The following is a 24,694-nucleotide window of genomic DNA, read 5'->3' on the forward strand; positions in this document are numbered from 1 at the left end:
AGCAGAATTCAAACCCAGGTCTGCATGACCCCAAACCCTTTTTCCTGCATCCACTCGTCCCTGGGTCCTGTGGGAAGGGAGGGCTGGGCTGACATTCAGTTCTATGGTTGTTAAAGCAGTGAAATGCTTCCCTCTGGTTAGGAGTAGCCACTTACCTCTCCTCCTCCAGAACCCTCCGTTCCTCCCAATGGTCCAGCCACCAAAGGGTTAAGACTCAGCCCAGCCAGGGTTCCCCTGCAATACCAGTGGTTAAGTAGTTTTGAACATCACTTCTGCCCTTGGCAGAGGAGCAGGTCGAGAGTCAGGTGAGCTGAGAGGAGGAGCAATGACATCAAGGGAAGATACCTCTTCCTAGAGGAGGGGGCTTTTGAGGGGCTTAAAATCAAGAAGGATTCTTACACGTAGGGATATCTGGAAGGGCACTGCAGATGGGGGGGGGGGGTGGGCACAGCACAGGCACACAGCAGGCACCTGGGAAATGAAGAACAAATCAAGGCAGCCCTGGCCTCCCAGGGAATCAGAGTGAACAGTGGGCCAAGTGTCCTGCAGAGAGGGAGGGAGGGGATGGCCGGGGTCCCAGGGGCCTGCCTCCCTACACTTCCTGCTCCGCCCATCCCCAGGTGCTGGGCCTGTCACAGGGCAGTGTGAGCGATATGCTGTCCCGGCCGAAGCCGTGGAGCAAGCTGACACAGAAGGGGCGAGAGCCCTTCATCCGCATGCAGCTGTGGCTCTCAGACCAGCTCGGCCAGGCCATCAGCCAGCAGCCCAGCGCCTCTCAGGGTGAGTGTGGTCGGGACCCTCTCGTGGGCTGCTGCCAGTGTGCCCCTAGATGGTCTCCCTGCTTTTCGTCCTTCCTTCAACCAGAGGAATGACATCTGCCGGTGGTTTTAAACTCTAGGTGGCGCCTAGGTGCCTACAGCAAGCGGAGACAATCTTTGGATGCAGAGCTGCCCTCCCATCCCCTGACCAGAATCACTGATTGATCTCTTTTTCCGAGCGATCCAGCATTCAGCCTCAGAATCCTTAGCGCAGACATTTGGGCTGTTGTCCATCCATTAATGATGCACAGGCAAGCTGGAGTCTGAACGTTGCCTGAGCGAGGAAACTGAGGCTCAGAGAGTTGCCCAAAGTCATAGAGCCAGAAACGGAAGGATGGAGTCAGGGGAGGGACTCTAGGAAGGCTAGGCTCCCTCTGCCAGGATGAGCAGTGGGCAGGCCAGTCAGTCCTGGTGAAGTGCAGGGATCAACAAGAATACTGCCATAACACCAGGCAACAAAATCATCCCAGGAGATGGGGTTTATTTTAGAAGTTCGTGTCCACAAGACAAGACTGCACATTGTTGGAGCATTGGCTACAAGCCTATAGATTAAAATATCAAAAAGAGGGGCACCTGGGTGACTGAGTCAGTAGAGCATGTGACTCTCGATCTCGGGGTCGTGAGTTCAAGCCCCATGCTGGGTGTAGAGCTTGCTTAAACAAAATGTTGGGGCACCTGAGTGGCTCAATCGGTTAAGCGTCTGACTCTTGATTTTGGCTCAGGTCATGATCTCTTGGTTTGTGGGATTGAGCCCTGCATTGGGCTGCACACTGATAGCAGAGCCTGCTTGAGATTCTCTCTCCCTCTCTCTCTGCCCCTCTCCAACTGGCACATGCAATCTCTCTCTCACTCTCTATTAAAATAAGTAAACCTTTAAAAAAAATTTTTTAATGTCAAAAAGAGTCACCACTCACCAGCCTGGGGAGAGGGGTTCCACAGGGAAGGGGACCAGGAGGACATCGGGAGGGGAGGGCTCTGGCTGGCTCTGTTACTTTTTTTTTTTTTTTTTTTTTTTTTTTTTCAGAGAGAGAGAGAGCACAAGTGGTGGAGAAGGGCAAAAGGGAGAGAGAGAGAATCTTAAGCAGGCTCCATACTCAACACGGAGTCCAATGCAGGGCTCAATCCCATGACCCTGGGATCGTGACCTGAACCAAAATCAAGACTCAGGATGCTCAACCAACTGAGCCACCCAGGCATACCTGTTGCTTGCTCTTTGTCTTTAAAACAAACAGGGAGGGGAGCCTGGGTGGCTCATTCGGTTAAGCGTCCGACTTCAGTTCAGGTCATGATCTCACAGTTCATGGGTTCGAGCCCCACATCAGGCTCTGTGCTGAAAGTTCAGAGCCTGGAGCCTGCTCCAGATTCTGTGTCTCCCTCTCTCTCTGCCCTTCCCACCCCCTCAAAAATAAACATAAAAAAAGTTGGGGAGAGGGGCGCATGGGTGGCTCAGTTGGTTAAGCATTAGACTCTTGGTTTCGACTCAGGTCATGATCTCAGGGTTCATGGGTTCAAGCCCCAGACTCTGTGCTGACGGCACACAGCCTGCTTGGGATTCGGTCACCCTCTCTCTCTGCCGCTCCCCTGCTCGCTCTCTATCTCCCTCTTTCAAAAATAAACATTGAAATTTTTTTTAAAAAATAAAAAGAGGGAAATTTGAAGCAAATAACAGAGTGTTAACATCTATTTGGGTCATGGACCCAGGGAAGGGAAGGAGGATTTACATTTTCTTTTTTGTATATTTCTAGACTTTGAAATATTTTAGAATTAAAATTTTAATTGAAAATGCCTGCCCCACCAGGCTGTTTTAAGAAGCACTGCAACAGTTCTAATGACCGCTGCCGTTTGTCACACACACGGCTGAGCACTTGGTACTTTCATCTGTAATCCTCACGTCAGTCTTGACTGGAGGGACTGTTTGTCATTCCTGCTTTCCAGAAGAAGAAATGGAGGGTCTGAGTAGGACAGTGATTTGCCCAAGGTCACCCGCTGGGTAGTGGCAGAGCCAAGCTTAGAACGCAGGGCATTTAGCCATTAGGGTCCACAAGAGTGCCCACCCCATTTACCATAAATTTACCATTTGAACCCCTTTTAAAGTGTACAATTCAGTGGCATTTATTACATTCACAATTTTACACAACCACCACCTCTGCCTAGTTCCAGGACATTCTCATCACCCCCAAGAAGAACCCTGTGCCCATTAAGCAGTCATGCCCACTCACCCCTCCCCCAGGCCCTGCAACCACGAATCTGCTTCTGTCTGCATGGATTTGCCTCTTATCCATGGAATCGTACAATATGTGGCTTTTTGTGTCCGGCTTTCCCTTAGCATATGTTTCCAGGGTACATCCAGGCTGTAGCATGTGTCAGTACTTCATTCCTATTTATGGCCAAATGATATTTCCTTTAGACCACCTTTTGGCTACTGTGAATAATGCTGCCATGAACATCCATGTGCATGTTTTTGAACACCTGTTTCTGATTCCTTTCGCCGTATACCTCAGAGTGGACTTGCTGGGTCATATGATTTTTTTTAACGTTTTTATTTATTTTTGAGACAGAGAGAGACAGAGCATGAGCAGGGGAGGGGCAGAGAGAGAGGGAGACACAGAATCCGAAGCAGGTTCCAGGCTCTGAGCTGTCAGCACAAAGCCCGACGCGGGGCTCGAACTCACAGACCGTGAGATCATGACCTGAGCTGAAGTCGGGCACTTAACCGACTGAGCCATCCAGGCGCCCCATATGATTATTTTTTTTATAAAGTTTATCTATTTTGAGAGAGAGCGTGCACTCACATGCACGCATGGCAGAGAGAGAGGGAAAGAGAATCCCAAGCAGCCTTCGTGCTGTCAGTATAAAGCCCAGTGCGGGGCTCGAACTCATGAATGGTGAGATCATGACCTGAGCTGAAATCAAGAGTCGGACACTCAACCAACTAAGCCACCCAGGTGCCCTGGTTATATGATAATTCTATGTTTAACTCGCTGAGGAGCTTCCAACCTGTTTTCCATAGCGACTGCACCATTTCACGTCCCGGCAGCAGTGTGGCGGGAGGGGTTCCTGTTTCTCCACCTCCTCACCAACACCTGCTATTCCCCCTCTTTGACTGTAGCCATCCCAGCGGGTGTGAATTGGTATCTCATTGCAGTTTGATCTGCATTTCCTCTATGTCTAATGGTTCTGGTTTTTAAAAATATCTTTGTTGTGTAGGATAGAATTAGGCAAGGACAATCAAGAAAGGTGTTCCTTGTGGAGGAAACAGGACAAGCAAAAGCTAGGAGGATCATTCACAGATTGGGAAGGGAGTGAGGCCCAGTGAGCGTGGCCACCCCTGTCCCTCCACAGACCAGGAAGCCAGGGCCCAGGTTCATGGAAGCAGAGATGTGAGCGGTAGCTGCTGGCTTGGTATGGTAGGGGGTGGCCGATCCAACCAAGGCCCCCACAGCCACCACCTGTCCACAACCTAGAGGCAGGAGAGGTATCCACTGCCCATAAGGTCCCACAGAGTCCAGCCATCGGGTTGAGTATGAACCTGTTCCGGCCCCCATTTTGTCCTTGGCCCGGCGACTTGAGGGTGAGCTGCTTGCCAAAGGCAGGTTCCAAAGCACGGCCTCCCTCACACCAGCTGCCTGCCACAAAACCTGCTTCAAATCACCAGCCCTTCAGCGAAGCCCACAGTGGTGGGCATGGGTACATGTGTCTGAGGCTTCTCAGAATTCTCTAGCAGTTGAGGAAGCCCTGTTCTCCCCACATCGTCTCCGACTTTTCTCCGAGTCTCTCCGTGTCATCTTTTCTCTCCCCTCTCCCTTATCTTTCTTGCTGCCTTTCTTACTGTCTCTTTGTCCCAGTCTCTCTCCCCTCATCGCCTTCTTTCTGTGTCCCTCTCTCCCACTCTATTCTGTGTCCTCCGTCACTCCATCCCTCCTTCCATCTCTCCCTCACTGTCTCTCTTCATCGTAACCAATTGTCCCGTTTGCCCAGGGCATGGGACTTTCTGTACGACAACCAGGAAAGGCCTGGGCAGACAGACCAGGTGGTCACCTGCTCTCCCCACTCTGCCCCGCTCACATTCCTGTCCAGAGCCCCTGCTCAAGCCCCAGCCAACCTGACTGTCCGTGTCCAACCTCTCTGTGCTTTGTATTTAGTGTGTTCCTCCTGATAGAGTTGATTTCTGAATCTTTCAGTAATTTTGTCAGAAGCAATCCTTGAAGTCAGAGTAGTCACAAGAGGCCAGCGTTCTGCCTGGAGGCTGGCTGGTTTCAGGCTCATCATCTGGGTTGCCCTCCGTCTCCTCATCCCGCTCCTTCTCTGGCTGGAAAGCTGGCCCTTTAGGTGGGGATGCAGGTTTTCCAAGAGGCAGATGCCTTCGAAGACCCTAGATTCTCCTCCAGCGGAGCCCAACCCCTCTCCCGTGGCAGCGAGGGAAGGACTCTTGAAACAGCCTCTTGCTTCCCCAGACTGGCCCTTCCCCACCAGCTTTGCCTCTCTGATGGTGACATTGATGGGGTGGGGGGAACGTGTTAGCTCCAGCATCACATGTTTGCCACCTGGATGACCAGGATCACCCCAATTTGGGGAGGCGGTGAGCAATAGTGTTCTCCTGACACCAGATACGGGCGGCCAGCCCCACAGGGCTGTGATGTCACCACTCAGAACTTGGAGGCTTCACTTTGCACCTTGCAGGGATAAGCAGAGGTCCTGACTCAAATTTATTCATTCAACAGGCTTCTGCCCAACACCTCCTTCTTCCCCAGGCTCCAGGACTCACCCACGACTTACCTGTGGTCCCTGCCTCCAGGGGCTTGTCATGGATAAGAGGAGAGTGATTCAGGGACTGGGCTTTAGCAAGGTCATCCTACCCAACCTGTCTTCCACTTGGCTTTCTTAATATATATTCACACAAACATCTTTTGATAAATGAAAACTGTGGCTTATAAACTCACTTTTTAAATATGCCATTGTACTGTGGACATCCTTTCAGCTTTGTTGAGATGAACTTGACATATTAACATTGTGGGAGTTTAAATGATGATGATATGGTGATGATACGATATGCCTATGTATTGTAAAATGTTTGCCACAGTAAGACTAGTTACCACATCCTTCGCCTCACGTAATTACCATTTTGTTGTTATGTTGGGAATAGTAAAGTCCCTCTTTCATAGGCAGTGTCGAGTATAAAATGCTGGATTATTAACCAGTCACCACACTGTACATTAGATCCCCAGAACTTACTCATCTTATGTGGACATCTTTTCATTATGTTGTTTTATGTTCATTTGTTTATTTTGAGAGAAAGAGAGCACAAGCAGGAGAGGGGCAGAGAGAGGGAGAGAGAGGATCCCAAGCAGGCTCTGTGCTGCCAGCACAGAGCTCGATGTGGGGCTCGATCCCACAAACTGTGGGATCATGACCTGAGCCGAAATCAAGAGTCGGACGCTTAACCTACTGAGCCACCCAGGCGCCCCTCATTACGTTATTTTTAATTGCTTCGGGAAATGACCGTATTTTATTTTGCTGATCTCTGACGGTTGAGCTTAAAGGGGTTGCCAACTTATTTTTTTGTAACTTTTCATTTCCCAAGTAATTTCTAATTAACTGAAGAGTTGAAACAATAGAACAAGCTCTCTGTACCCCACACACAGGCTCACCAACCGCTAATTTTGCCACACGTGCGCTCTTTCTCTCCCGACCATTTGAGGTATTAGTTGACAACATCATGTCCCTTTACCCCTAAATGCTTCAAAAAGTTTTTTCCCAAGAATGAGAAAGAAATGTGACAATGATACAATACTGTTAAGGTAGCCCACTATCTATATTCAGGTTTCTTTGGTTGTCCCTATAATATCCTTCACATAATTTTTTAAAGTAAATTATATGCCCAACATGGGGGCTTGAACACACAACCCCAAGATCGAGAGTCGCGTGCTCTACCGACCAAGCCAGCCCGGCACCCCATCCTTTATAAAATGTTGTTTCTCCCTGTCTAGGATCAGATCCAGAACTCCTTGTATTTAGTTGTCGTGTCTCTTTAGTCTCTCAATCTGAACAATTCTTCTGCCTCTCTCTGTTTCCCAATTTTGACATTTTTGAAGCCAGTCATTCTATAGACTGTCTCAGTTCAGCTTTGTCCGATGCTTCCTTGCGCGCTTTTAGGAGGAATATCACGGAACTGATGCTGTGTCCTTCTTCTCAGTACATGGCATCAGGAGGCATCAGTGTTAATTTGTCCTTTGATTGGCGATGTTAACTTTGATCATTTGGTTACGGTGATGTCTGCCAAGTATCTATACTGAAGAGTTAACTACTTTTCCTTTGTCGTCAATGAGTGTCTTATAGAGAAATACCTAGAGACCGTGTAAATACCCTACTCCTCATCAAATTTGTATTCACTAGTTTTTGCATCCAGGATGGTCCCTGCCTAAGATACTACTATTGTGGTTGCAAAATGGACTGTTGCCAACACTTGGCCCTAACAAACAAGCCATCCAAACCATATTTGTCTGTTCCAAATGGCAGTAACTGCCTTCTCTGTCTCTCTGTGGCCCACAGCCAGTCCCACGGAACCGAGGTCCTCGCCGTCCCCACCCCCTAGCCCCACGGAGCCGGAGAGGAGCTCCCAGGAGCCCTTGAGCCTGGCACTGGAGGGCAGCAAGGAGAACCAGCAGCCGGAGGGACGCTCCAGCTCCTCGCTGGGGGGGAAGGTGTACTCGGGCAGCCAGGCCACGGGGGGCATCCAGGAGATTGTGGCCATGTCCCCCGAGCTGGACACATACTCCATCACCAAGAGAGTCAAAGAGGTCCTCACAGACAACAATCTAGGTACAGCGTGGTGGGAATCAAGGATGCTGCCTCCTGCCTTGATTGGCTCTTATTTGCCTTAAGCAGAGTGTCCTCACTGAGATCCCAGGGCCCAGAGTCCAGCCTGCAGGTGCATCCAGGACTCTGACCTGGGTCGGGTCCCTAGAATAGGACAAAAGGGAGGTGAGGGCAGGTCTGATGTGACCTGAAATCCTCAGCCCACAGTTGACAGTGAGACTCTGGCACAATCCTGACCCAGTGCCGAGCCCCTTGCCCTCTGGGGATACAGGGGAGAAGCTGTCCTAGAACTCTTACATTCTTTGGATCACAAAATCCTCTGAGTCTCCAGTGCAGGTCATGCCCCTCTCCCAGAGGGGTGCACACGGACCCCAAATTTTTCACTGCAATTTCTATTATAAAAATAAGACATGTTCATTATTTAAAAATACCAAACAGTACGGGGGGGGGGGCTAAAAAGTAAATAAAATTCCCCCAACTTCCCAATCATCCTCCACAGTTCTTATATCTTTGATACTTTCTGAAAACCTGCAAGAATATATGTATACCTTATTTCTTCATTTTTTTCCCCATGTAGCCGAATTTATATACGCACTGTCCTAGAATTTGCTTTTTAGAAATGAACACTGTTTTGTGGACGCCCTTCCACATTAGAATGATCAGACCCCCTGCAATCTTTTTCCCTGTTGCAGACTGTTTCAGGCCAGGGATGTCCCACATTTTTTACCCAATTGATGGGCATCTTGGTTATCTCCAGTGCCTTTGAAACTGCATCCGTGTGCATCTTTGTGCCTTTGAGCAAGTACAACTGGTGAATAGATCCCATTGGAATCAATCGATCCCGGCAGTGGAATTGCTGGATCAGAGAATATGCACATTGAAATTTTGATAGAATCTGTCAAATTGCTCTCTAATGAGGTGATACTAATTTGTATGCATGAAGTTTTCAGACACGTTCAGGGAAGCTCCTACGAGGAAAGAAGGCCTAAATTATGAAAGCGTTTTTGTGGGTAGCTGTCGGGTCCCCTAACCCCAACCCCCTTTTTACAGAAAAGTCCCCTCCAGATTCACACCTGGTGTGGGTTCCCCGGTGTGTATGGTCCTTCCTTCCGAGTTAGTGGAGACATCCCCGGGTTCTCCTCTTTTTCTTGTCTCTTGAGAGCACTCTTCCCAGCCTGGGGGTAACAGGTTGCCCTCCCCTGTCCCTAGGGCAGCGGCTGTTTGGGGAGAGCATCCTGGGACTGACGCAGGGCTCCGTGTCTGACCTGCTGTCCCGGCCCAAACCCTGGCACAAGCTGAGCCTGAAGGGACGGGAGCCCTTTGTGCGCATGCAGCTGTGGCTCAGTGACCCCCATAATGTGGAGAAGCTGAGGGACATGAAGAAGCTGGAGAAGAAAGGTGAGCACTGGGTATTCCGGGTGTGACTACAGGCTTTCCCTTTGGAACCGTACGTAGTTGTAACACAGATACACCCAGGGCCCCACCGATCCCACCTCAGCCTGGTGCGGGCTGCAAAAAACAAAACAAAACAAAACAAAAACATAGCAATCCCCCAGAATATAATTGAAAGCAATTAAAACATTTACTATATTTCCCGTGAAAATCCCATACCTCCCCTCTCCCAGCATCCTTCCATACACCCAGAGCTGCTTCAAAGTCTTTGCCGGTCCCAACTGCATATTCCCCAGAATGCTCTCTCTCTCTCTCTCTCTGATCCCTCTTTGCCTATTACCCAGATTCTGAACAACAAAGCACAACATTGGTCCAGCAAACAGGAGTCCTCCCTTGTGGGTGTGGAGGCGATTGCAGATTCTCACATTATATCCCTGAAAACATGAGCTGGCATTGAGCACCTGCCGCGTGCCCACCCAATCTCATGCTGTGCTGAAGGGATTCTAAAAAGCTCAAGGTTGGGAGATGAGATACAAGGAACTGAAAAGTTGTCACCCAGGGCACCAAGGGCCCAGGGCCAAGCCAGGCTGTGAGGGGCACACGAGCTGTTGGCATCTGTCAACTTTGCAGTTGAGAGCTTGGCCTGCCACTTCCTGGCTGTGTGACGTTGGGCAAGTTAACCCCTCTCTCTGTGCCTCATTCGCCTTCATCTGAAAAATATAAAAGTCTCATTGCGGTGAGGATTAAAGTACATCCTCCATTCTGAAGTAGGCTTCGTTTTCTCCCCTACATTTTGACAATTTGAGGGTGCGACGTGCAATTACGGGGATGGTTTACATTAATGTCCTTCCCCGGCCCCCAAGACTGCAGTGACATTTCAGTGACGCTTCTGTCAAGAGGACGCTGAGTAGCACCGGTTTTGAGCACTTCCTGGGAGGGCCCTGCTAAGCCCTCTGCATGCTCGACACCTGGGTGCTAACGGCCACACTGAGAGGCAGGTGTGAGCAGACCGGCCTCTCGGCCTCTCGGCAGAGGGGCCGGAAGGATGTGGAAGCAGAGCGAGGAGGGGGAAGAGGATGAGAGTGGCAGCGGGCCCCTGAGTTTGGGGCACCAGCCTGCAGCCGCCCCCTCCCCGCGCCCCCGTGTGCTTGCTGCCCCTGGGGGCTGGGCCTCGGGTCAGCCCCCCTCAGTGCTTCCTCCCCCGCCTGCCCCAGCCTACCTCAAGCGCAGGTACGGCCTCATCAGCACCGGCTCGGACAGCGAGTCTCCAGCCACCCGCTCCGAGTGCCCCAGCCCCTGCCTGCAGCCCCAGGACCTGAGCCTCCTGCAAATCAAGAAGCCCCGAGTGGTGCTGGCGCCCGAGGAGAAGGAGGCGCTGAAGAAGGCCTACCAGCTGGAGCCCTACCCCTCCCAGCAGACCATCGAGCTCCTCTCCTTCCAGCTCAACCTCAAGACCAACACCGTCATCAACTGGTTCCACAACTACAGGTGCGGTACTGGGGCGTGCCCACCGGGAGGGTGGCCCCATGCCAGGGCTGGGGGAGCCCAGCTGGGCCTCTGAGAGGCGGGGAGGCCGTATGACCTAGGTGTTGAGATGCAGATCCAGGCAAACCTGGGTGTAAATCCCACCTCCACCATTTCCAGCTGTGAGAACCTGAGCAAATCACTTCACCTCCCTGAGTCTCGGTCTCCTGACCTATAAAATGGGAACCGTAGTGGGATCTGCTTCCTAGAGTTGTCCTGAGGACTCAGTGGGCTCCCGTATTTACACAAAATACTGGCCACGTGGTGTGGGGCAGGTGATGACATTGTTGTCACTGCCTTAATTACTCATCCGGTTTGCTCTGTGTCTGCCTCTGTGAAGGGACAAGGAATGGTATTTGGGGCACGAGCCTGAGGAGCCCTACCAGCCCACTGAGACTCGTGTCGGGGCCCTGATTGGGGGCTCTTGGCCTCTCTCCCCCCAAGGCCAGAGGAACCTCTCTGGCAGCCCCTTAGCCTCCACCCTCCTGGGGGAGTGAGTGATTGCTGCTTCTATGGCTGCCTCCCACTCACCAGTCTCTAGTCTTGGGAGTCCCTGGCCTGCAGTGGTGGCTGGGCCTCCTGGGAGTTCAGTCCCAGGGCCGGCTGGGGGCATTGACTGGATTCAGCGGTACCTGAGGAGACTGCAGAGGGGTTTCCTGAGTTCAGGGGAGAGCGCTGCGGAGAAGGCTTGGTGGAATTCTAGGGACCGTCTTTGGGCCCCCTCCTCCCACCAAGCCTGAGCAGGAAAGGTCTCTGGTGTCCGTGTTGTGCCAGACAGGAGAGTCTACCAGTGTATTCCAGGGGCAGAGAGAAGGTGTGTTGCTCCCTAAGGAAGAAGAGGAAGGAGGAGCTTAGAAAGGTGAAACATTTGAAATCTCTGTCCACAGCCCCGGCACAGGCATCACACAGACCTGAGTTTAGTCCCACCTTGGCCGTGTGCTCTTGGGCAAGTCACTCTATTTCTCTGAGTCTCATCCCTATTTTACAGATAAGGAACCTAATACTCACCCCACAATGCTGAATCAAGGATCAAATGAAAAACTTGAGGCATAAATATGGTGTTAAATATTACTGCTTATGCTCTGGCTCAAACTTGGGGCCTTCCAAACAGCAAATGACATAGGTCCTTAAATCCTTATATCCCCTTTCCCTTCCTGGGGGATATGGGGATGTCCTCTCCCCTCTTGTTCCCCACAGGAACTGAGCACTCCACTTTTATCTAACATATTCATTCAACAAATAGTTAGCAATGTAAGCACAGTGATCCAGGATCTGGAGATACAGGGGTTCAAAGCCAATATCCCTGGCCTTATAGAGCTTAAAATTATGAACCAGACAGTGTTACTACAGTTTAATTGCTATAAAACAGGAAAGAATAAGGGGCTAAGGAAAAAGAGAATTCCGTCCGGGGAAGACTTCCCAGAAGAGGTGGCATTTGAGCTGGGTTTTGAAGGATGACAAGGAATTTGCACCAAGAAGCAGAGAGAATTACACTCCCAAAAGAAACTGCTCTCAAAGAGTTATAGAAGAATATATTGTTTCATTCGGTAAATGTTTATTGAGCACCTACTCTGTACCAGGCACTGAAGAAAACAAGACAGAGTCCTTGCCCTTAGCATCTCTTACAGACCAGCAGGGAAGGTCACTATTAAATGAGCACTCATATTAATATATCATTACAAACTGCAGTGAACTCTGGGAAAGGTGAACAACAGGATATTTTGAGAATAAATTACCAGGGAGACCCTGCTATAGATTTAAGAGTCAGGAATTAAAAAAAAAAAAAAAAAAAAGGCGGGGGGGGGCACCCGGATGGCTCAGTTGGTTGAGCTTCCGCATTCAGCTCAGGTCATTATCTCGCAGTCTGTGAGTTCGAGCCCCGCTTCAGGCTCTGTGCTGACAGCTTGGAGCCTGGAGCCTGCTTCAGGTTATGTATCTCCCTCCCTCTCTACCCCTCCCCCACTCGCCCTCTGTCTCTCTCAAAAATAAACGTTAAAAAAAATTTTTTTAAAGCAATTAAAAAAAATAGAAGAAAGAAAAAGAAAAAAGACTAGTTTATACTATGGTGTGAATGACTATTCTCCTCACATTTATATTTGATCTACAGTTTGGAAGTTCTAATGATGGGACTTCAGGCACTGAGCCATTCTAACCCCCATCCGATCAATCCCACCTCAGTGGAAACCACTAGGGCTCTCCCTGGTCCCAGCAGCTATTCCTTCTAGAGGAGACTGAGGGTGAAGGTAGAGTCCCTTGAAAGGTGGGCAAGGCCACCTTTGTGGAGAGACTGGGGACTGAAGCAAATGACCCCTCACAGTCCTTCTAGACCCAGGATCCTGGGATGGCACTCCATCCCCAACCTGGGCAGGGAGGCAGGGAGGCAGGGAGGCAGGAGAGTATACCCAGATAACTGGGTTCCCGGCCCAAATGCTCACTCTGTGAGCATGTGCCTCTCTGAGCCTTGTCTCCTGTATCTATAGGAATGAGACTAGTATCTCTCTCATGAGGTTATTATGAAAAATAAATGAAATAATCTGCAAACAGTGTTTGGCCTGGTGCCTGATACATGATAAGCACCCATTATTATGATGTTTATAATTACAATTTAAATTGTTAGTATTATATATCAGTAACATGTAGTTTAATATAAATGGGCAGAGGGCCACAGCATTGAAGGTGCTGAGGAAGCCCTTTTGCTCTATGACCTTGGACAAGACGTTCGACCTCTCTGACCCTCATTTGTCTTTAGGAAGATAATTGCTGGGGTTAGCCCCAGTCCAGGCTCTTCTTGCTCTCCAACACGTGTCAGACCAAGTTTCCCTCTGACAGCAGGGAAGCGGTTGAAGCAGGGAGAGAGAGAGCGAGCTCTGGACTGGAATTTGGGCTACCCAGGTTCTGGTCCTAGCTCTGCCGTGCGCACCGGGGTGGTCCAGACAAGTCACTCTCCACACTTCCCCTTCTGGGCTGACGTCTAAGAGTCCCTCCAGGAAGGAAGGAGAGTTGGGGCCACAAACTAGATCTGGGTTTGGCTTCAAGAAATACTCTAGACTGGTGCCGTCCAGAAGAAATATAATGCGAGCCACATGGCATTTAAAGTTTTCTGGGAGCCACATTAAAAAAACAAATAAAAAGAAACACACGAAATGTAATTTGTTTTATTTAGCCTAAATAACCATTTCAATGTGCAGTTAACATAAAAACGTAATTCATGAGACCTTCTACTTTTTTCGTAGGAAGCCTTCAAAATCCAGTATGTATTTTCCCCCTTAGAGCACATCTCAGTTCAGACTAGCCACGTTTCAAATGCTCAAGAGCCACGTGTGGCCAGTGGCTACTGTACTGGGCAGCACAGGTCTAGGTCATGAGCTTTGGGATCCAGCAGTCCTGAGTTCAAGCCCTGGCTCTGCTCCTTACTGGCCGTGTGACCCGGAGCAGGTCGCTCAACATCTCGGAGGCTTGTTTCCTCCTCCGCCAAGTAGGAATAATAATAGCACCCGCTAGTAAGGTTGTTGACGGGGCTCACTCAGATGCCGCCTGCGAAGAAGCTTAGTGCTTAGTGAGCCCCTGGGGAAGTGGGTGGGGACAAAACGCCACTTGTCGGGATCGAATCTAGGGTTAGCCAGGTCCCCCGTCCAGCCCTTCGCTCACCGCCATCTCTGCCCCAGGTCCCGGATGCGCCGGGAGATGTTGGTGGAGGGGACCCAAGACGAACCAGACCTCGACCCCAGTGGGGGTCCCGGCGTCCTGCCACCGGGCCACTCCCGCCCAGACCCCACCCCACAGAGCCCTGACTCTGAGGCTGAGGACCAGAAGCCTCCTGTGAAGGAGCTGGAGCCTCGGGAGGGCTCTGAGGAGCGCGTCCTACCCCCGACCACCCAGGACAAGGCCCACGTGAGGATTAAGCAGGAACAGACTGAGGAGGACGCAGAGGAAGACGCGGGAAGCCAGCTCCGGGACCCAGGGGAGCCGGACGAAGGCCGAGGTTCCCCCAAAGAGGCGCATCCCGACCATCCGGGTAATGACAGACTCCCGAAAGTGGCCCCAGGGCTCCTCCTTCCAGGCGGGACCACTCCAGACTGCCCCTCACTGCAGCCCCCCCAGGAGAGCGAGGGTGGGGAGCGGCTACACCCGGACCCTCTGAGTTTTAAGTCGGTCTCCGAGTCCTCGCGCTGCAGCCTGGAGGTGTCGCTGAACTCACCCTCAGCCGCCTCCTCACCGGGCCTCATGATGTCTGTGTCACCTGTCCCCTCCTCCTCAGCCCCCATCTCCCCATCCCCACCCGGCGCCCCTCCCGCCAAAGTGCCGAGCGCCAGCCCCACTGCCGACACGGCTGGGGCCCTGCACCCCAGCGCCAAGGTGAACCCCAACTTGCAGCGGCGACACGAGAAGATGGCCAACCTGAACAGCATCATCTACCGGCTAGAGAGGGCCGCCAATCGGGAGGAGGCCTTGGAGTGGGAGTTCTGAAGGCAGCCGGGCGCACGAGGGCAGGGGGCACACGGGGGGCCGCCCTTCCCTCTCTCACTCGCCCTGCCAGGCAGGGTGGGGGAAGGAAGGGAGGAGCTCGACCATCAAAATGTGGGCAGCAGTGTGATGCAGTTGACGTTTTCTGTCGTAACCCTAGTTCTAGGACGCGGCGCAGGAGCGGGTGGGGCGTGTGCCACCACCGCCTCTCCTTGGCACCCGCCGCCCCGCGGAGCGCCCCCTTCTCCACCCCGGCCTCTCTGCGGGAGGCACAAGCGATGTGGCACCACATTCTCACCTGGAAACTCCAAACTCTTTTAGAAAAATAAATATTTATAGACCTCTTTTAGATATTTTAATAAAGGATCCTTTGGAATTTATTCCCAGCCAATGCTGTTTTGATATTACAGAGAGTTATAAAATCAGGATGCGGTCACAACTGTTGCGAAGTATACACCGAAGTTGTGTCGTTTTTGCCACTAGATGAGATTAAAAGAAGACAATTGTTCAAAGCCATCACAAAACGCTCTAAGACTGACCAAAATTTAGATGACCCTTGAACTGCGGTCTTTTGCCACATCTGTCTGTGAGACACAGCACTCTGCTGCTGCCCTTCCAGAAACCGTGCTGAAAAGACAAAGTCCAAAAGACTCTAAATGAAAACCTCAATGCCGTTGAGGATGTGTTTCATTCTGGTGGTCTGTTTTGCAACCTTGATAACACAGAACGTCCCGTGCCGTTGTAAGTGTTGTAGAGATGTGGGCTGTGGCCGGCCGTCCTACCCGAGACGCGACCTGGCACAAAACAAACTGCTTCTCCTCCCTCCAGTCCGAAGCCTGTGGGCCACGGAGGTCGGACACCCAGCCTGTCCATCTGTAGACGAGATGTGTTTCTGGATCCTTTGGAAAGCTGGGCGTGGGGTCAGGTGATTGGAGGGCAGCATTTGAGCCAGAGTGACCCTGTTCCCCAACCTGAATCGTGGCCACGGCACAGGAAGTTTCCCCACTGGCTTTCCAGAGCAGGACTGTGGCCACCATCTCTCCCTCCCTGTGTTTTAAGAAAATAATAGCGATGGTCGTCCCACGAGCACCCGGCACCAAAAAGTAGATTCATCTATCTAGAGACCCCAGCCCTCCTTCTTGCCATCTTCTCTCTCAAGTTGACCCAGGTGCTGTTTCTGGAAGGCATCTGCAACTCCCAAGTCCAGAACAAAGCGAGAAGGTTGAGTTCATGGCATGGCCACCATACCCCAGCCTCTAAGTCTACCCTCCTGCCTCCCAGCGCACGACCTTTTGGGGAGCAAAGACTCCATCCCCCCAACTCAGAGAAGCCCTTCCTCTAGCATCTTCGTCGTCAGGGTCTCTGGCAGGAGAGTTCCCAGTTTGGATGGAACCGCCACCATGTTGGTTTTCGACTCTCTCCCTCTCTCTCTCTCTCTCTCTGTCTCTCTCCCGTTTTTATTTCTTTTCCTTTTTCAAACTCTCTGTGGGAAGGCTGAGTTGGTTGACTCCCCAGCTGAATCCAGAATGACGATGAAAAGGTGGCCATAATCGGTACCAATCCAATGCCAGGGGGAGACGGCTGGTGGGTCTCAAGGATGCAGCAAGCATTTCGAAACGAGGCCAGTAAAACCCAGTGATCAGAAGGGGACAATTGAGGGCTGTTCCAGAAATCTCAACTCTCATGCACCCAGCCCAGGCTGCAGTCTCCACACCAATCAGTGAAGAACAACGCAAACCCTGCAGGAAAACGTCCTTTTCCATACACCCAGGCTATGCATTGAAGAGTTTTCCACTGTATACATTTTTATCCAGAGGAAGGTATTTTTATATTTTGACAATAGGAAACAGTGACCAATTTTCAGAGTAATCAAATCTGGAACAAACGAAACGTCTCCTTTTAGCCACCGCCACCCTGTCACAAGACAACCGTGAGGGAAACACACCGCTTTCTACTGTCGAAACCCATCCAACATTGAAACCCAGGCTCACCCGTAGACTACAGATCTTAGAGGACTAAATCTGGCTTTTGTGTGACGGGATTTGATTAAGCACTTAGGATAGTCTTTTGAACACAGAAATCCTGTTGTACTTAAAGCTAGCAGACCCATGAACAACTTTGTCAGGTTCACGTCCTATAACGGTAAAAACAAAACAAAAACCCACAAAACCGTTTCTATGAGAGATTGATGAACTTTGTTTAAAATTTTAAAAACACGTTCTGTAAACGCGTCGCTCAATACAGAATTGTATAATAATGTCTGGGTGTCCTGCTTGCTTTGTTCTGCAGCTGGGGAGGCAAATTGGGGGTCCAGTCTGGCCCTCAGAGGCATTTTACAAAACGGTATTTTTTAAAACTGACCTTTTAATTGGTTTGCCACCATTAAAATATGGGGGCATGTCACATAAAAATCACAATTACCAGCTTCTCTTGGAAACTGTAGACCTGTCTGGCCACGCTGGACCAAAGTTCCAGTGTGACCGCAGCTAGCTGAGGAGCAGATCCCCCCTTTAGACAGGACATTTGCCTGTGAACTGCGTCAGCCCTCACCTGTGCCACCTGCCTGGGTCCTATGGACATCTCTGTTGGTGATTGTGCTACGGGCTCCAGCAAAGGGAAGTGGAAGGATTGGAATCCATTTTTCTCCTCAGTGCGGCAGGGTGGAATCAAGTTAACCTCTGGGGCCGAGATCATGCCCTGCCCCCGGATCAGTGGCCACAGGTCATGGCCCTACGACCAACCAGTTTACAAGCTGTGCCCACCTCAATGGAGTGAGTAGCAGGTGCCCCCTGCTTCCTGATAGGAAAATGCCGAGAGGAGCTTCCTAGTAACCAACACAGCATCGCCCCTATCCAAGCTGTATAACTAGGGCCTTGGTTTCCCCTTCTATGAAAATGGAATATCACAGCAGCAAGTTCAGAAGGTGATTATGAAGAATAATCATGCTTGTAAAATATGTAAGACTATGTGGCACGTAGGGCTCAATATTACTTACTGTTATCATGATCAGGGAGGGGTTGCGTTCTTTCAACCTATGATAGTGAATCTGTGCATCAGGCTGCAGGAGGTTTGTTTCTTGACCAGTAGCTTCAAGAGAGTCCCTGAAGTGGCATTACTCACCCATGAGCCAAGGCCACCTGGTGTCCCAAGACAGATCTTTGCTCTTTGTCTAGAAACCTTCTGTACGACCTTAAAGTGGGAATAAAATTGTTAATTGGTTAGGATAAGGAATTGCTCCAAACCCAGCAGGGTGGCCCCTAAGACACCCAAGCACCCCATCCAGGGAGGGTGGGCAGCATCAGGTAAGGCCATGGCCCCTATCCGTGGATGTCCCAAGCTAGCCATTAAGGGTGACATTTCAGGCGGTCCTGGCCTTTGCTCAGAGTTGGAGAGGAGAAGGATGAGAGTCAAGAGCCTGGGGCGAGGGGCCAGACCTCCTTATTTCAACCCTGGCTCCACCTGTCGGAGCTGTAGGACCTTAGGAAAGTGTCTAACCTGCTCTGTGCCTCGGTTTTCCAAGCTTTACAGTGGAAGTGGCCATGGTGGCACCTTCCCTGTAAGGTGGTTGTAAGGATTCAAGTTAATCAAAGCCAAGGGCTGCCCCTTTGGACCCTCGGTTCACAGCTCTGGAAAAACAGAAGTCAGAAATCCCTAGGATGTGGCCCCGTGGTATGGTGGGGGCAGGAGAGGGGAAGCCACATCTGACACACACTAGCCACCTAAGAACCCTCAGAAGCAGGTGCCCCCAGACTCTGGGAACTAAAGCTTCATCCTGGGCCATCATCTTTGGGGTTGACATTGTCTGCAGTTGCTTCCCATCTGGAGTGGAAAATGCAGTAAAAACACAGAAATGTGGAATTCTGAACTAGGGAGTAAGGGCAAGTGGGGAGTGGAGAGACCGGAGAGGAATGAGAAGGCGGGGAAGGCTTTGGAGGAAGGTGGTAGTAGGTTTAGATCAGGGGACAGGGCAGAGCACAGAGCTGAGTTGGGGGCAATTTGGTGACCATTGATCTGGGTAATACGTATTTATTGAGTGCCTACTGTGTGCTCAGTGGTTCAATGGCAGAAACATGGGTAACCATGAGTAGCATGAGTAAAGGGGTCCAGGAAGGCTTCCTGGAGGAGAGGACATCTCCGGTGACACCTGAAATAGGAGTTAGAGGAGAAGCAAGGACAAGAACATGAGGAAATAGGTCCAAAGGAGGCTGGAATTTGAAGGTGGGGAGGAGGCAGGAAGAGGGATGAGGGTCAGATCCTGAAGCCCCCTGGAGCATGGTGGGAAATATGCCTTTCTCGTGAGGGCACCCAGAGCCTTGGACGGTGTGAGGCAGGGGGTTGCTATGGTCAGACTTGCAGACTTAGGGCATTTGGAGGTTCCATCTGCCTGGGGAGGCAGCAAAGCCAGAGGAGAGCTGCAGAGCCCACCCCCACCATAGGCCCTGACCCTTGGGCCTCTGTGGTCCTTGCTTCCCACCCCTGCCCTCCTTTTGCTCCTACTTCCTGCATTGGGCCGGCAGCCCTACCCCCCGTCTCCTCCCAGTGAATGAACGAGCCGGACCTCACTTAGCTGATTGACCCATGCCTGCTAGGGTAGTTATTCTAGAGATCATTCTAAAGGCCAAGCTCTCCACAGCTAAAAGCACAGGGTATGTGTTGCCCTAGAAACTGGGCTGCCTTTGCAGGCGCCCTGGAGGCTGAAGTCACCCCTGCAAACCCAAGAGCAGGAGGGATGGGGCAGGGATCACCACCTTGAGCGACATTAGCCAAGGTGACTCCTCACCCCAGGTCAGTTTCCCCATCTGCCACAATGAAGGGATAAGAAAGTTGGTTTTATGGATAAGACAGTTGGTTTTATGACCTTCTCCAGTCCCCCAGGGTTAGTTGTTGAAAGCACTGGCTTTTGGTTTGTCCGCTATCAGGTAATCAAAGGTCCTTCCATGAAAGTCCGCTTCCTTATCTGTAAAATGGACAAGATCATAATAGTATCTGCCTGTGTTTGTTGTCTGTTACCATATAACAATGCCAAAACTTAGTGGCTTGAAACAGTGAACATTTATCTCTCACTCTCCGTAGGTCAGGAATTTGGGAGTGGCGTCACTGGGTGGTGCTAGCTCCTGGGTCCCTCTGGAGGTCACCATTAAGCTGTCATCCGGGGCTGCAGTCATCTAAAGGCTGCTCTAGGGCTAGAAAATCTGCTTCCAAGATGGGTGCCCTCCCATGACAGGCAGGCTGGTGCTGGCCATCCCTGGAAGGCTTCAGTTCTTGTGTCAGGGCTGCTCAAGTGTCCCCACAAATGGCAGCCAAGAGTGAGCAAGGCAGAGGCTGCAGTGTCTTCTGTGACCTAGATTTGCAAGCCCCACACGGGCCTGCTGTGATTCCGTGTGGGAGGGGACAACACAAAGGCGTGGACCCCACAAGGCAAGGCCCACCAAGGCCCATCATGGGGGCTGGCTACTACACTGCCTTAGAAGTTTCTTTCAGGGGTGCCTGGGTGGCTCAGTCGGTTAAGCATCCAACTCCAGCCTGGGTCATGATCTCACAGTTCATGAGTTCGAGCCCCGAATCAGGCTCTATCCTGACAGCTCAGAGCCTGAAGCCTGGTTCAGATTCTGTGTCCCCCCCCCCCCTCTGCCCCTCCCCTGCTCATGCTCTGTCTCTCAAAAATAAAAACTTAAAAAAAAATTTTTTTTAAGAAGTTTGAAGATTAAATGAGCATTTCCTAAGCTGTGCCCCTAAAATCCCTGTTTTCTACTCAAAATGCAGCTTCCTAAACCCTGCCCCAACCTACTGACCCATAATTCCAGGAGCCAGGGCCCAGGAATCTGCATTTTAAGACCTACCCCCAGGCGACTAGGACATCGTAGGTGTCAGTAAATGGGAGGCAGTTCCACTTATTTCATTTTGTTGGCCCCACCGGTGTGCCAGGCTCCAGGGAAGATGCTGGTGAAACAGAAGAGCATAGGTGTACAGAACGAGCATTCACTGGGTGTCTTGGCACAGTCTGGAACACTCGGGTTGAGAGGGATTTTGAGCCGCTTAAAGATGTGCAAACAGTTTTTTGGGAAGATCCAGAGGAAACCCTGTGAAATCAGCCGGGCTTTGGACCGCTCCACCGTCTCTCTCCAAGGCTGCCTCACACCCAATTTAGGCTGTTCCCCCCAACTCAAAGTTCCCGGGACCCTGCCCGGCTCAGCTTGTGTCTGAGGACCAATTCCTGCCCAGGCAACCACAGGGAGGGAAGATCCAGGGGAGGCGGTGATTGGCATTTCAGTGCCACGCCCTGGGGGGCGCACCAGCCGCAGACCTGGTCCCTGCTGTCCAGGAGCTACGGCCTGAAGGCCCGGGTGCCCTGCCCTGGGCGCTTGACCCCACGACCAGAGAAACCATAACAACAGTTCCCTCGGCCCATGGAGGGAGTGCAGTGGCAGCGGCCACGGCACCCAAGTGCCTGCAGGGCTGCTCCGGGTTGGACAGCCAGACAGCAGCTGCACTGCCCCCAGCTGCGCTGGGCGGGGCTGAGGCGGCTCTGACCCTCTGTCGGGAGTGGGCAACTGTCCCGAGGCCCTGAGTTCAAAGCAGTTCATGGGCCCACCGTTTAAAGCGTCTTCATTAGAAGACACAAATTTGGAGCCGGGCTTAAGCAGTTTATCTTTTTTTTTTTTTTTTTTTTTGAGAGTGTGTGTGTGCAAGCAGGAGGGGGAGAGAGGGAGACAGAGAGAGAGAGAACGAATCTTAAGCAGAGGCTTCATGCTCGGCACAGAGCTGGACTCGGGGCTCAGTCTCACAATGGAGAGATCGTGACCTGAGCCGAAATCATGAGTTGGATGCTAAACCGACTGAGCCACCCAGGTTCCCCAAGCAGTGTTTCATTTTACTGCTGCTGAAGAGTTTCTATTTAGATGCCAAGATTTTAGAAATTTCAGTATTTGTTCGCTCAGAAGAAGGGATGGAAGGTTTCCAGGGAAAGGATGTCACGGGAAATACCACTCCTGCACTAACCTGCACCCCACTGTGCTGACAGTAGCCCCTATGTTGGGTCACCTAGAGCCACACTCCTTAGAGGGGACAGCTGAAGTCTCTCAAGCTTACCTGCTAGGAAGCCTCTGGCTGCAGATAACAAAAAAGTTTCCCTCAAAGCTCAGCATAATACACTCTAGTTCCATCCATGTTGTTGCCAATGGCAAGATTTCATTCTTTTTTATTGCCGAGTAGTATTCCATCGTATATATATACGCCACATCTTCTTTATCCATTTGTCAGTCAATGGACATCTGGGCTTTTTCCATACTTTGGCTATTGTTGATAGCGCTGCTATAAACATTGGGGTGCATGTGCCCCCTTCGAATCAGCATTTTTGTAGCCTTTGGATAAATACCTGGTACTGCAATTGCTCGATCATATGGTAGTTCTATTTTTAATTTTTTGAGGAATTTCCATAGTGGCTCATAGTTTTCCAGAGTGGCCGCACCAGCTTGCATTGCCACCAACAATGCAAAAGAGATCCTCTTTCTCCGCATCCTCACCAACATCTGTTGTTGCCTGAGTCGTTAATGTTAGCCATTCTGCCAGGTGTGAGGAGGTATCTCATTGTGGTTTCGATTTGTATTTCGATTTGTATTTCAACAAAGATGTTGAGCATCTTTTCATGCGTGTGTTGGCCATCTGGCTGTCTTCTTTGGAAAAGTGTCTATTCATGTCTTCTGCCCATTTCTTCACTGGATTATTTGTTTTTTGGGTGTTGAGTTTGATAGGTTCTTTATAGATTTTGGACACTAACCCTTTATCTGATATGTCATTTGCAAATCTCTTCTCCCATTCTGTCGGTTGCCTTTTAGTTTTGCGGATTGTTTCCTTTGCTGTGCAGAAGCTTTTTATCTTGATGAGGTCCCAATAGTTCGTTTTTGTTTTTATTTCCCTTGCCTCCAGAGACGTGTCTAGTAAGAAGTTGCTGTGACCGAGGTCAAAGAGGTTGCTGCCTGTTTTCTCCTCTAGGATTTTGATGGTTTCCTGCCTCACACTTAGGTCTTCCGTCCATTTTGAATTTATTTTTGTGTAGGTGTAAGAAAGTGGTCCCGTTTCATCTTTCTCCATGTCACTGTCCAGTTTTCCCAGTACTATTTGCTGAAGAGACTGTCTTTTTTCCATTGGATATTCTTTTCCTGTTTTGTTGAAGATTAGTTGGCCGTACAGTTGTGGGTCCATTTCTGGGTTCTCTATTCTTTTCCATTGATCTGTGTGTCTGTTTTTGTGCCAGTACCATACTGTCTTAGTGATTACAGCTTTGTGATACAGCTTGAAGTACGGAATTGTGAAAAACAACTTTGGTTTTCTTTTTCAACATTGGTTATTCAGGGTCTTTTCTGGTTCCATACAAATTTTAGGATTGTTTGTCCTAGCTCTGTGAATAATGCTGGTGTTACCTTGATAGGGATTGCATTGAATGCGTAGATTACTTTGGGTAGTACTGACATTTTAACAATATTTGTTCTTCCTATCCAGGAGCATGGAATACTCTTCCATTTTTTGTGTGTGTCTTCTTCAATTTCTTTCATAAGCTTTCTCTAGTTTTCAGTGTAGATTTTTTACCTCTTTGGTTAGGTTTATTTAGGTATCTTATGGTTTAGCAGCTAAAGTTTAGCTGATCCCCGAAAGTTGAATGGGAGCAGTACAACTAACCATTTAGGGTGGATGGATATGGGCAACCGGCCTATAACTTCCAGCCTGATCGCCCTCCTTGAGGTTCTCACCCCTACCCTAAGTGGCTTCTCAGAATATTTCCGCTGCATATACAACAGTATCCCCCACAAGGACTAAGGACAATTTCCTCTACTTTGTCATGCTTCTGGGATGTTTTAGTCATCCTTAGACCATGTGCCCCAAACATGCCCTGTCGGTCAAGAGGACACACTGACATATAATCAGGCGGGTGCCCAACACTTAGGTATTGACTGTCTCCCCGCCCCCCCCCCTTTCAGTTGCTTGCAAGTACAATTCCAACATTCCAGCCCTAAAAAGCCTAGCAGATGAGGGCACTCTTGTGACCCTCCCTCTTGGGGCTCTCTCCTGCTATTTCCCCCATCCTATACCCCAGGCCCTGCAGAGGTTGTGGTCACAAACACCACAGACGGCACCCTGACTCAGCTTGTGTGGGGAACCACTTCCCCAGCTCCCATGTCAGCTGTGGTCCCAGGAGAGGTGGGAGTAATTACTCAGCATTCACAGAATGCTCACTGTGGCCTGATTCCCTGACCTTGATAGCTTTCATTTCTTATTCTTGAACTTGTCCTGTGGACCGAGGACTATAGGTTGCTCATCCTAAGCCACATTTTCCTAAATGTGCATGATTTTTCCGGGCTGGCAAGGGAGCCATGTGACTCGGGTTCTGAATCCACGTTAGAGGACCTAGGGCCTAGTCCATCATGCTGGGTGACCTTGGGCCAGCCCCTTCCCATCTGTGAATCCCCCATTAGCCCAGCAAACAGGCTCCATGAGTCTAAGATACATAGCATGAGCACCACTACCGTGCTCATAGCAGACATCACTAATCAATTACAGAATCTTTCCCCCCGAACTAGCATTGGTTCCAGAATTCCCCTCACTCCAGGCCCCCGGGCAGGCACCACGAACTGATCAGTGAGCAGAGGCAGGTTCTGACTCTTCCGTTTGCCATCCCTGACGCC

General features: G+C 50.6%; 1 protein-coding gene across 9 annotated transcripts in view; it reads left to right on the plus strand.

Moving 5' to 3' along the window:
- The window catches only part of CUX2 (cut like homeobox 2), a 282,623-nt gene extending 265,350 nt beyond the window's left edge, over nucleotides 1-17,273 (plus strand). For 7 of the 9 annotated variants that reach the window (XM_042963190.1, XM_042963193.1, XM_042963192.1 and 4 more), the window contains 5 exons: nucleotides 621-780; nucleotides 7,368-7,637; nucleotides 8,844-9,032; nucleotides 10,241-10,514; nucleotides 14,216-15,394. In XM_042963190.1, the coding sequence (XP_042819124.1) occupies nucleotides 621-780; nucleotides 7,368-7,637; nucleotides 8,844-9,032; nucleotides 10,241-10,514; nucleotides 14,216-15,017 (1,695 nt within the window). In that variant the 3' untranslated portion in view covers nucleotides 15,018-15,394. Of the gene's footprint in view, nucleotides 1-620; nucleotides 781-7,367; nucleotides 7,638-8,843; nucleotides 9,033-10,240; nucleotides 10,515-14,215; nucleotides 15,395-15,424 lie in introns of those variants that run through there. The other 2 variants (XM_042963197.1, XM_042963195.1) reach the window with 2 other exon arrangements.
- The last annotated feature ends 7,421 nt before the right edge of the window (nucleotides 17,274-24,694 follow it).

The sequence above is a fragment of the Panthera tigris genome, chromosome D3 (genome assembly GCF_018350195.1).
Source record: "Panthera tigris isolate Pti1 chromosome D3, P.tigris_Pti1_mat1.1, whole genome shotgun sequence".
NCBI classification, from domain to species: domain Eukaryota; kingdom Metazoa; phylum Chordata; class Mammalia; order Carnivora; family Felidae; genus Panthera; species Panthera tigris.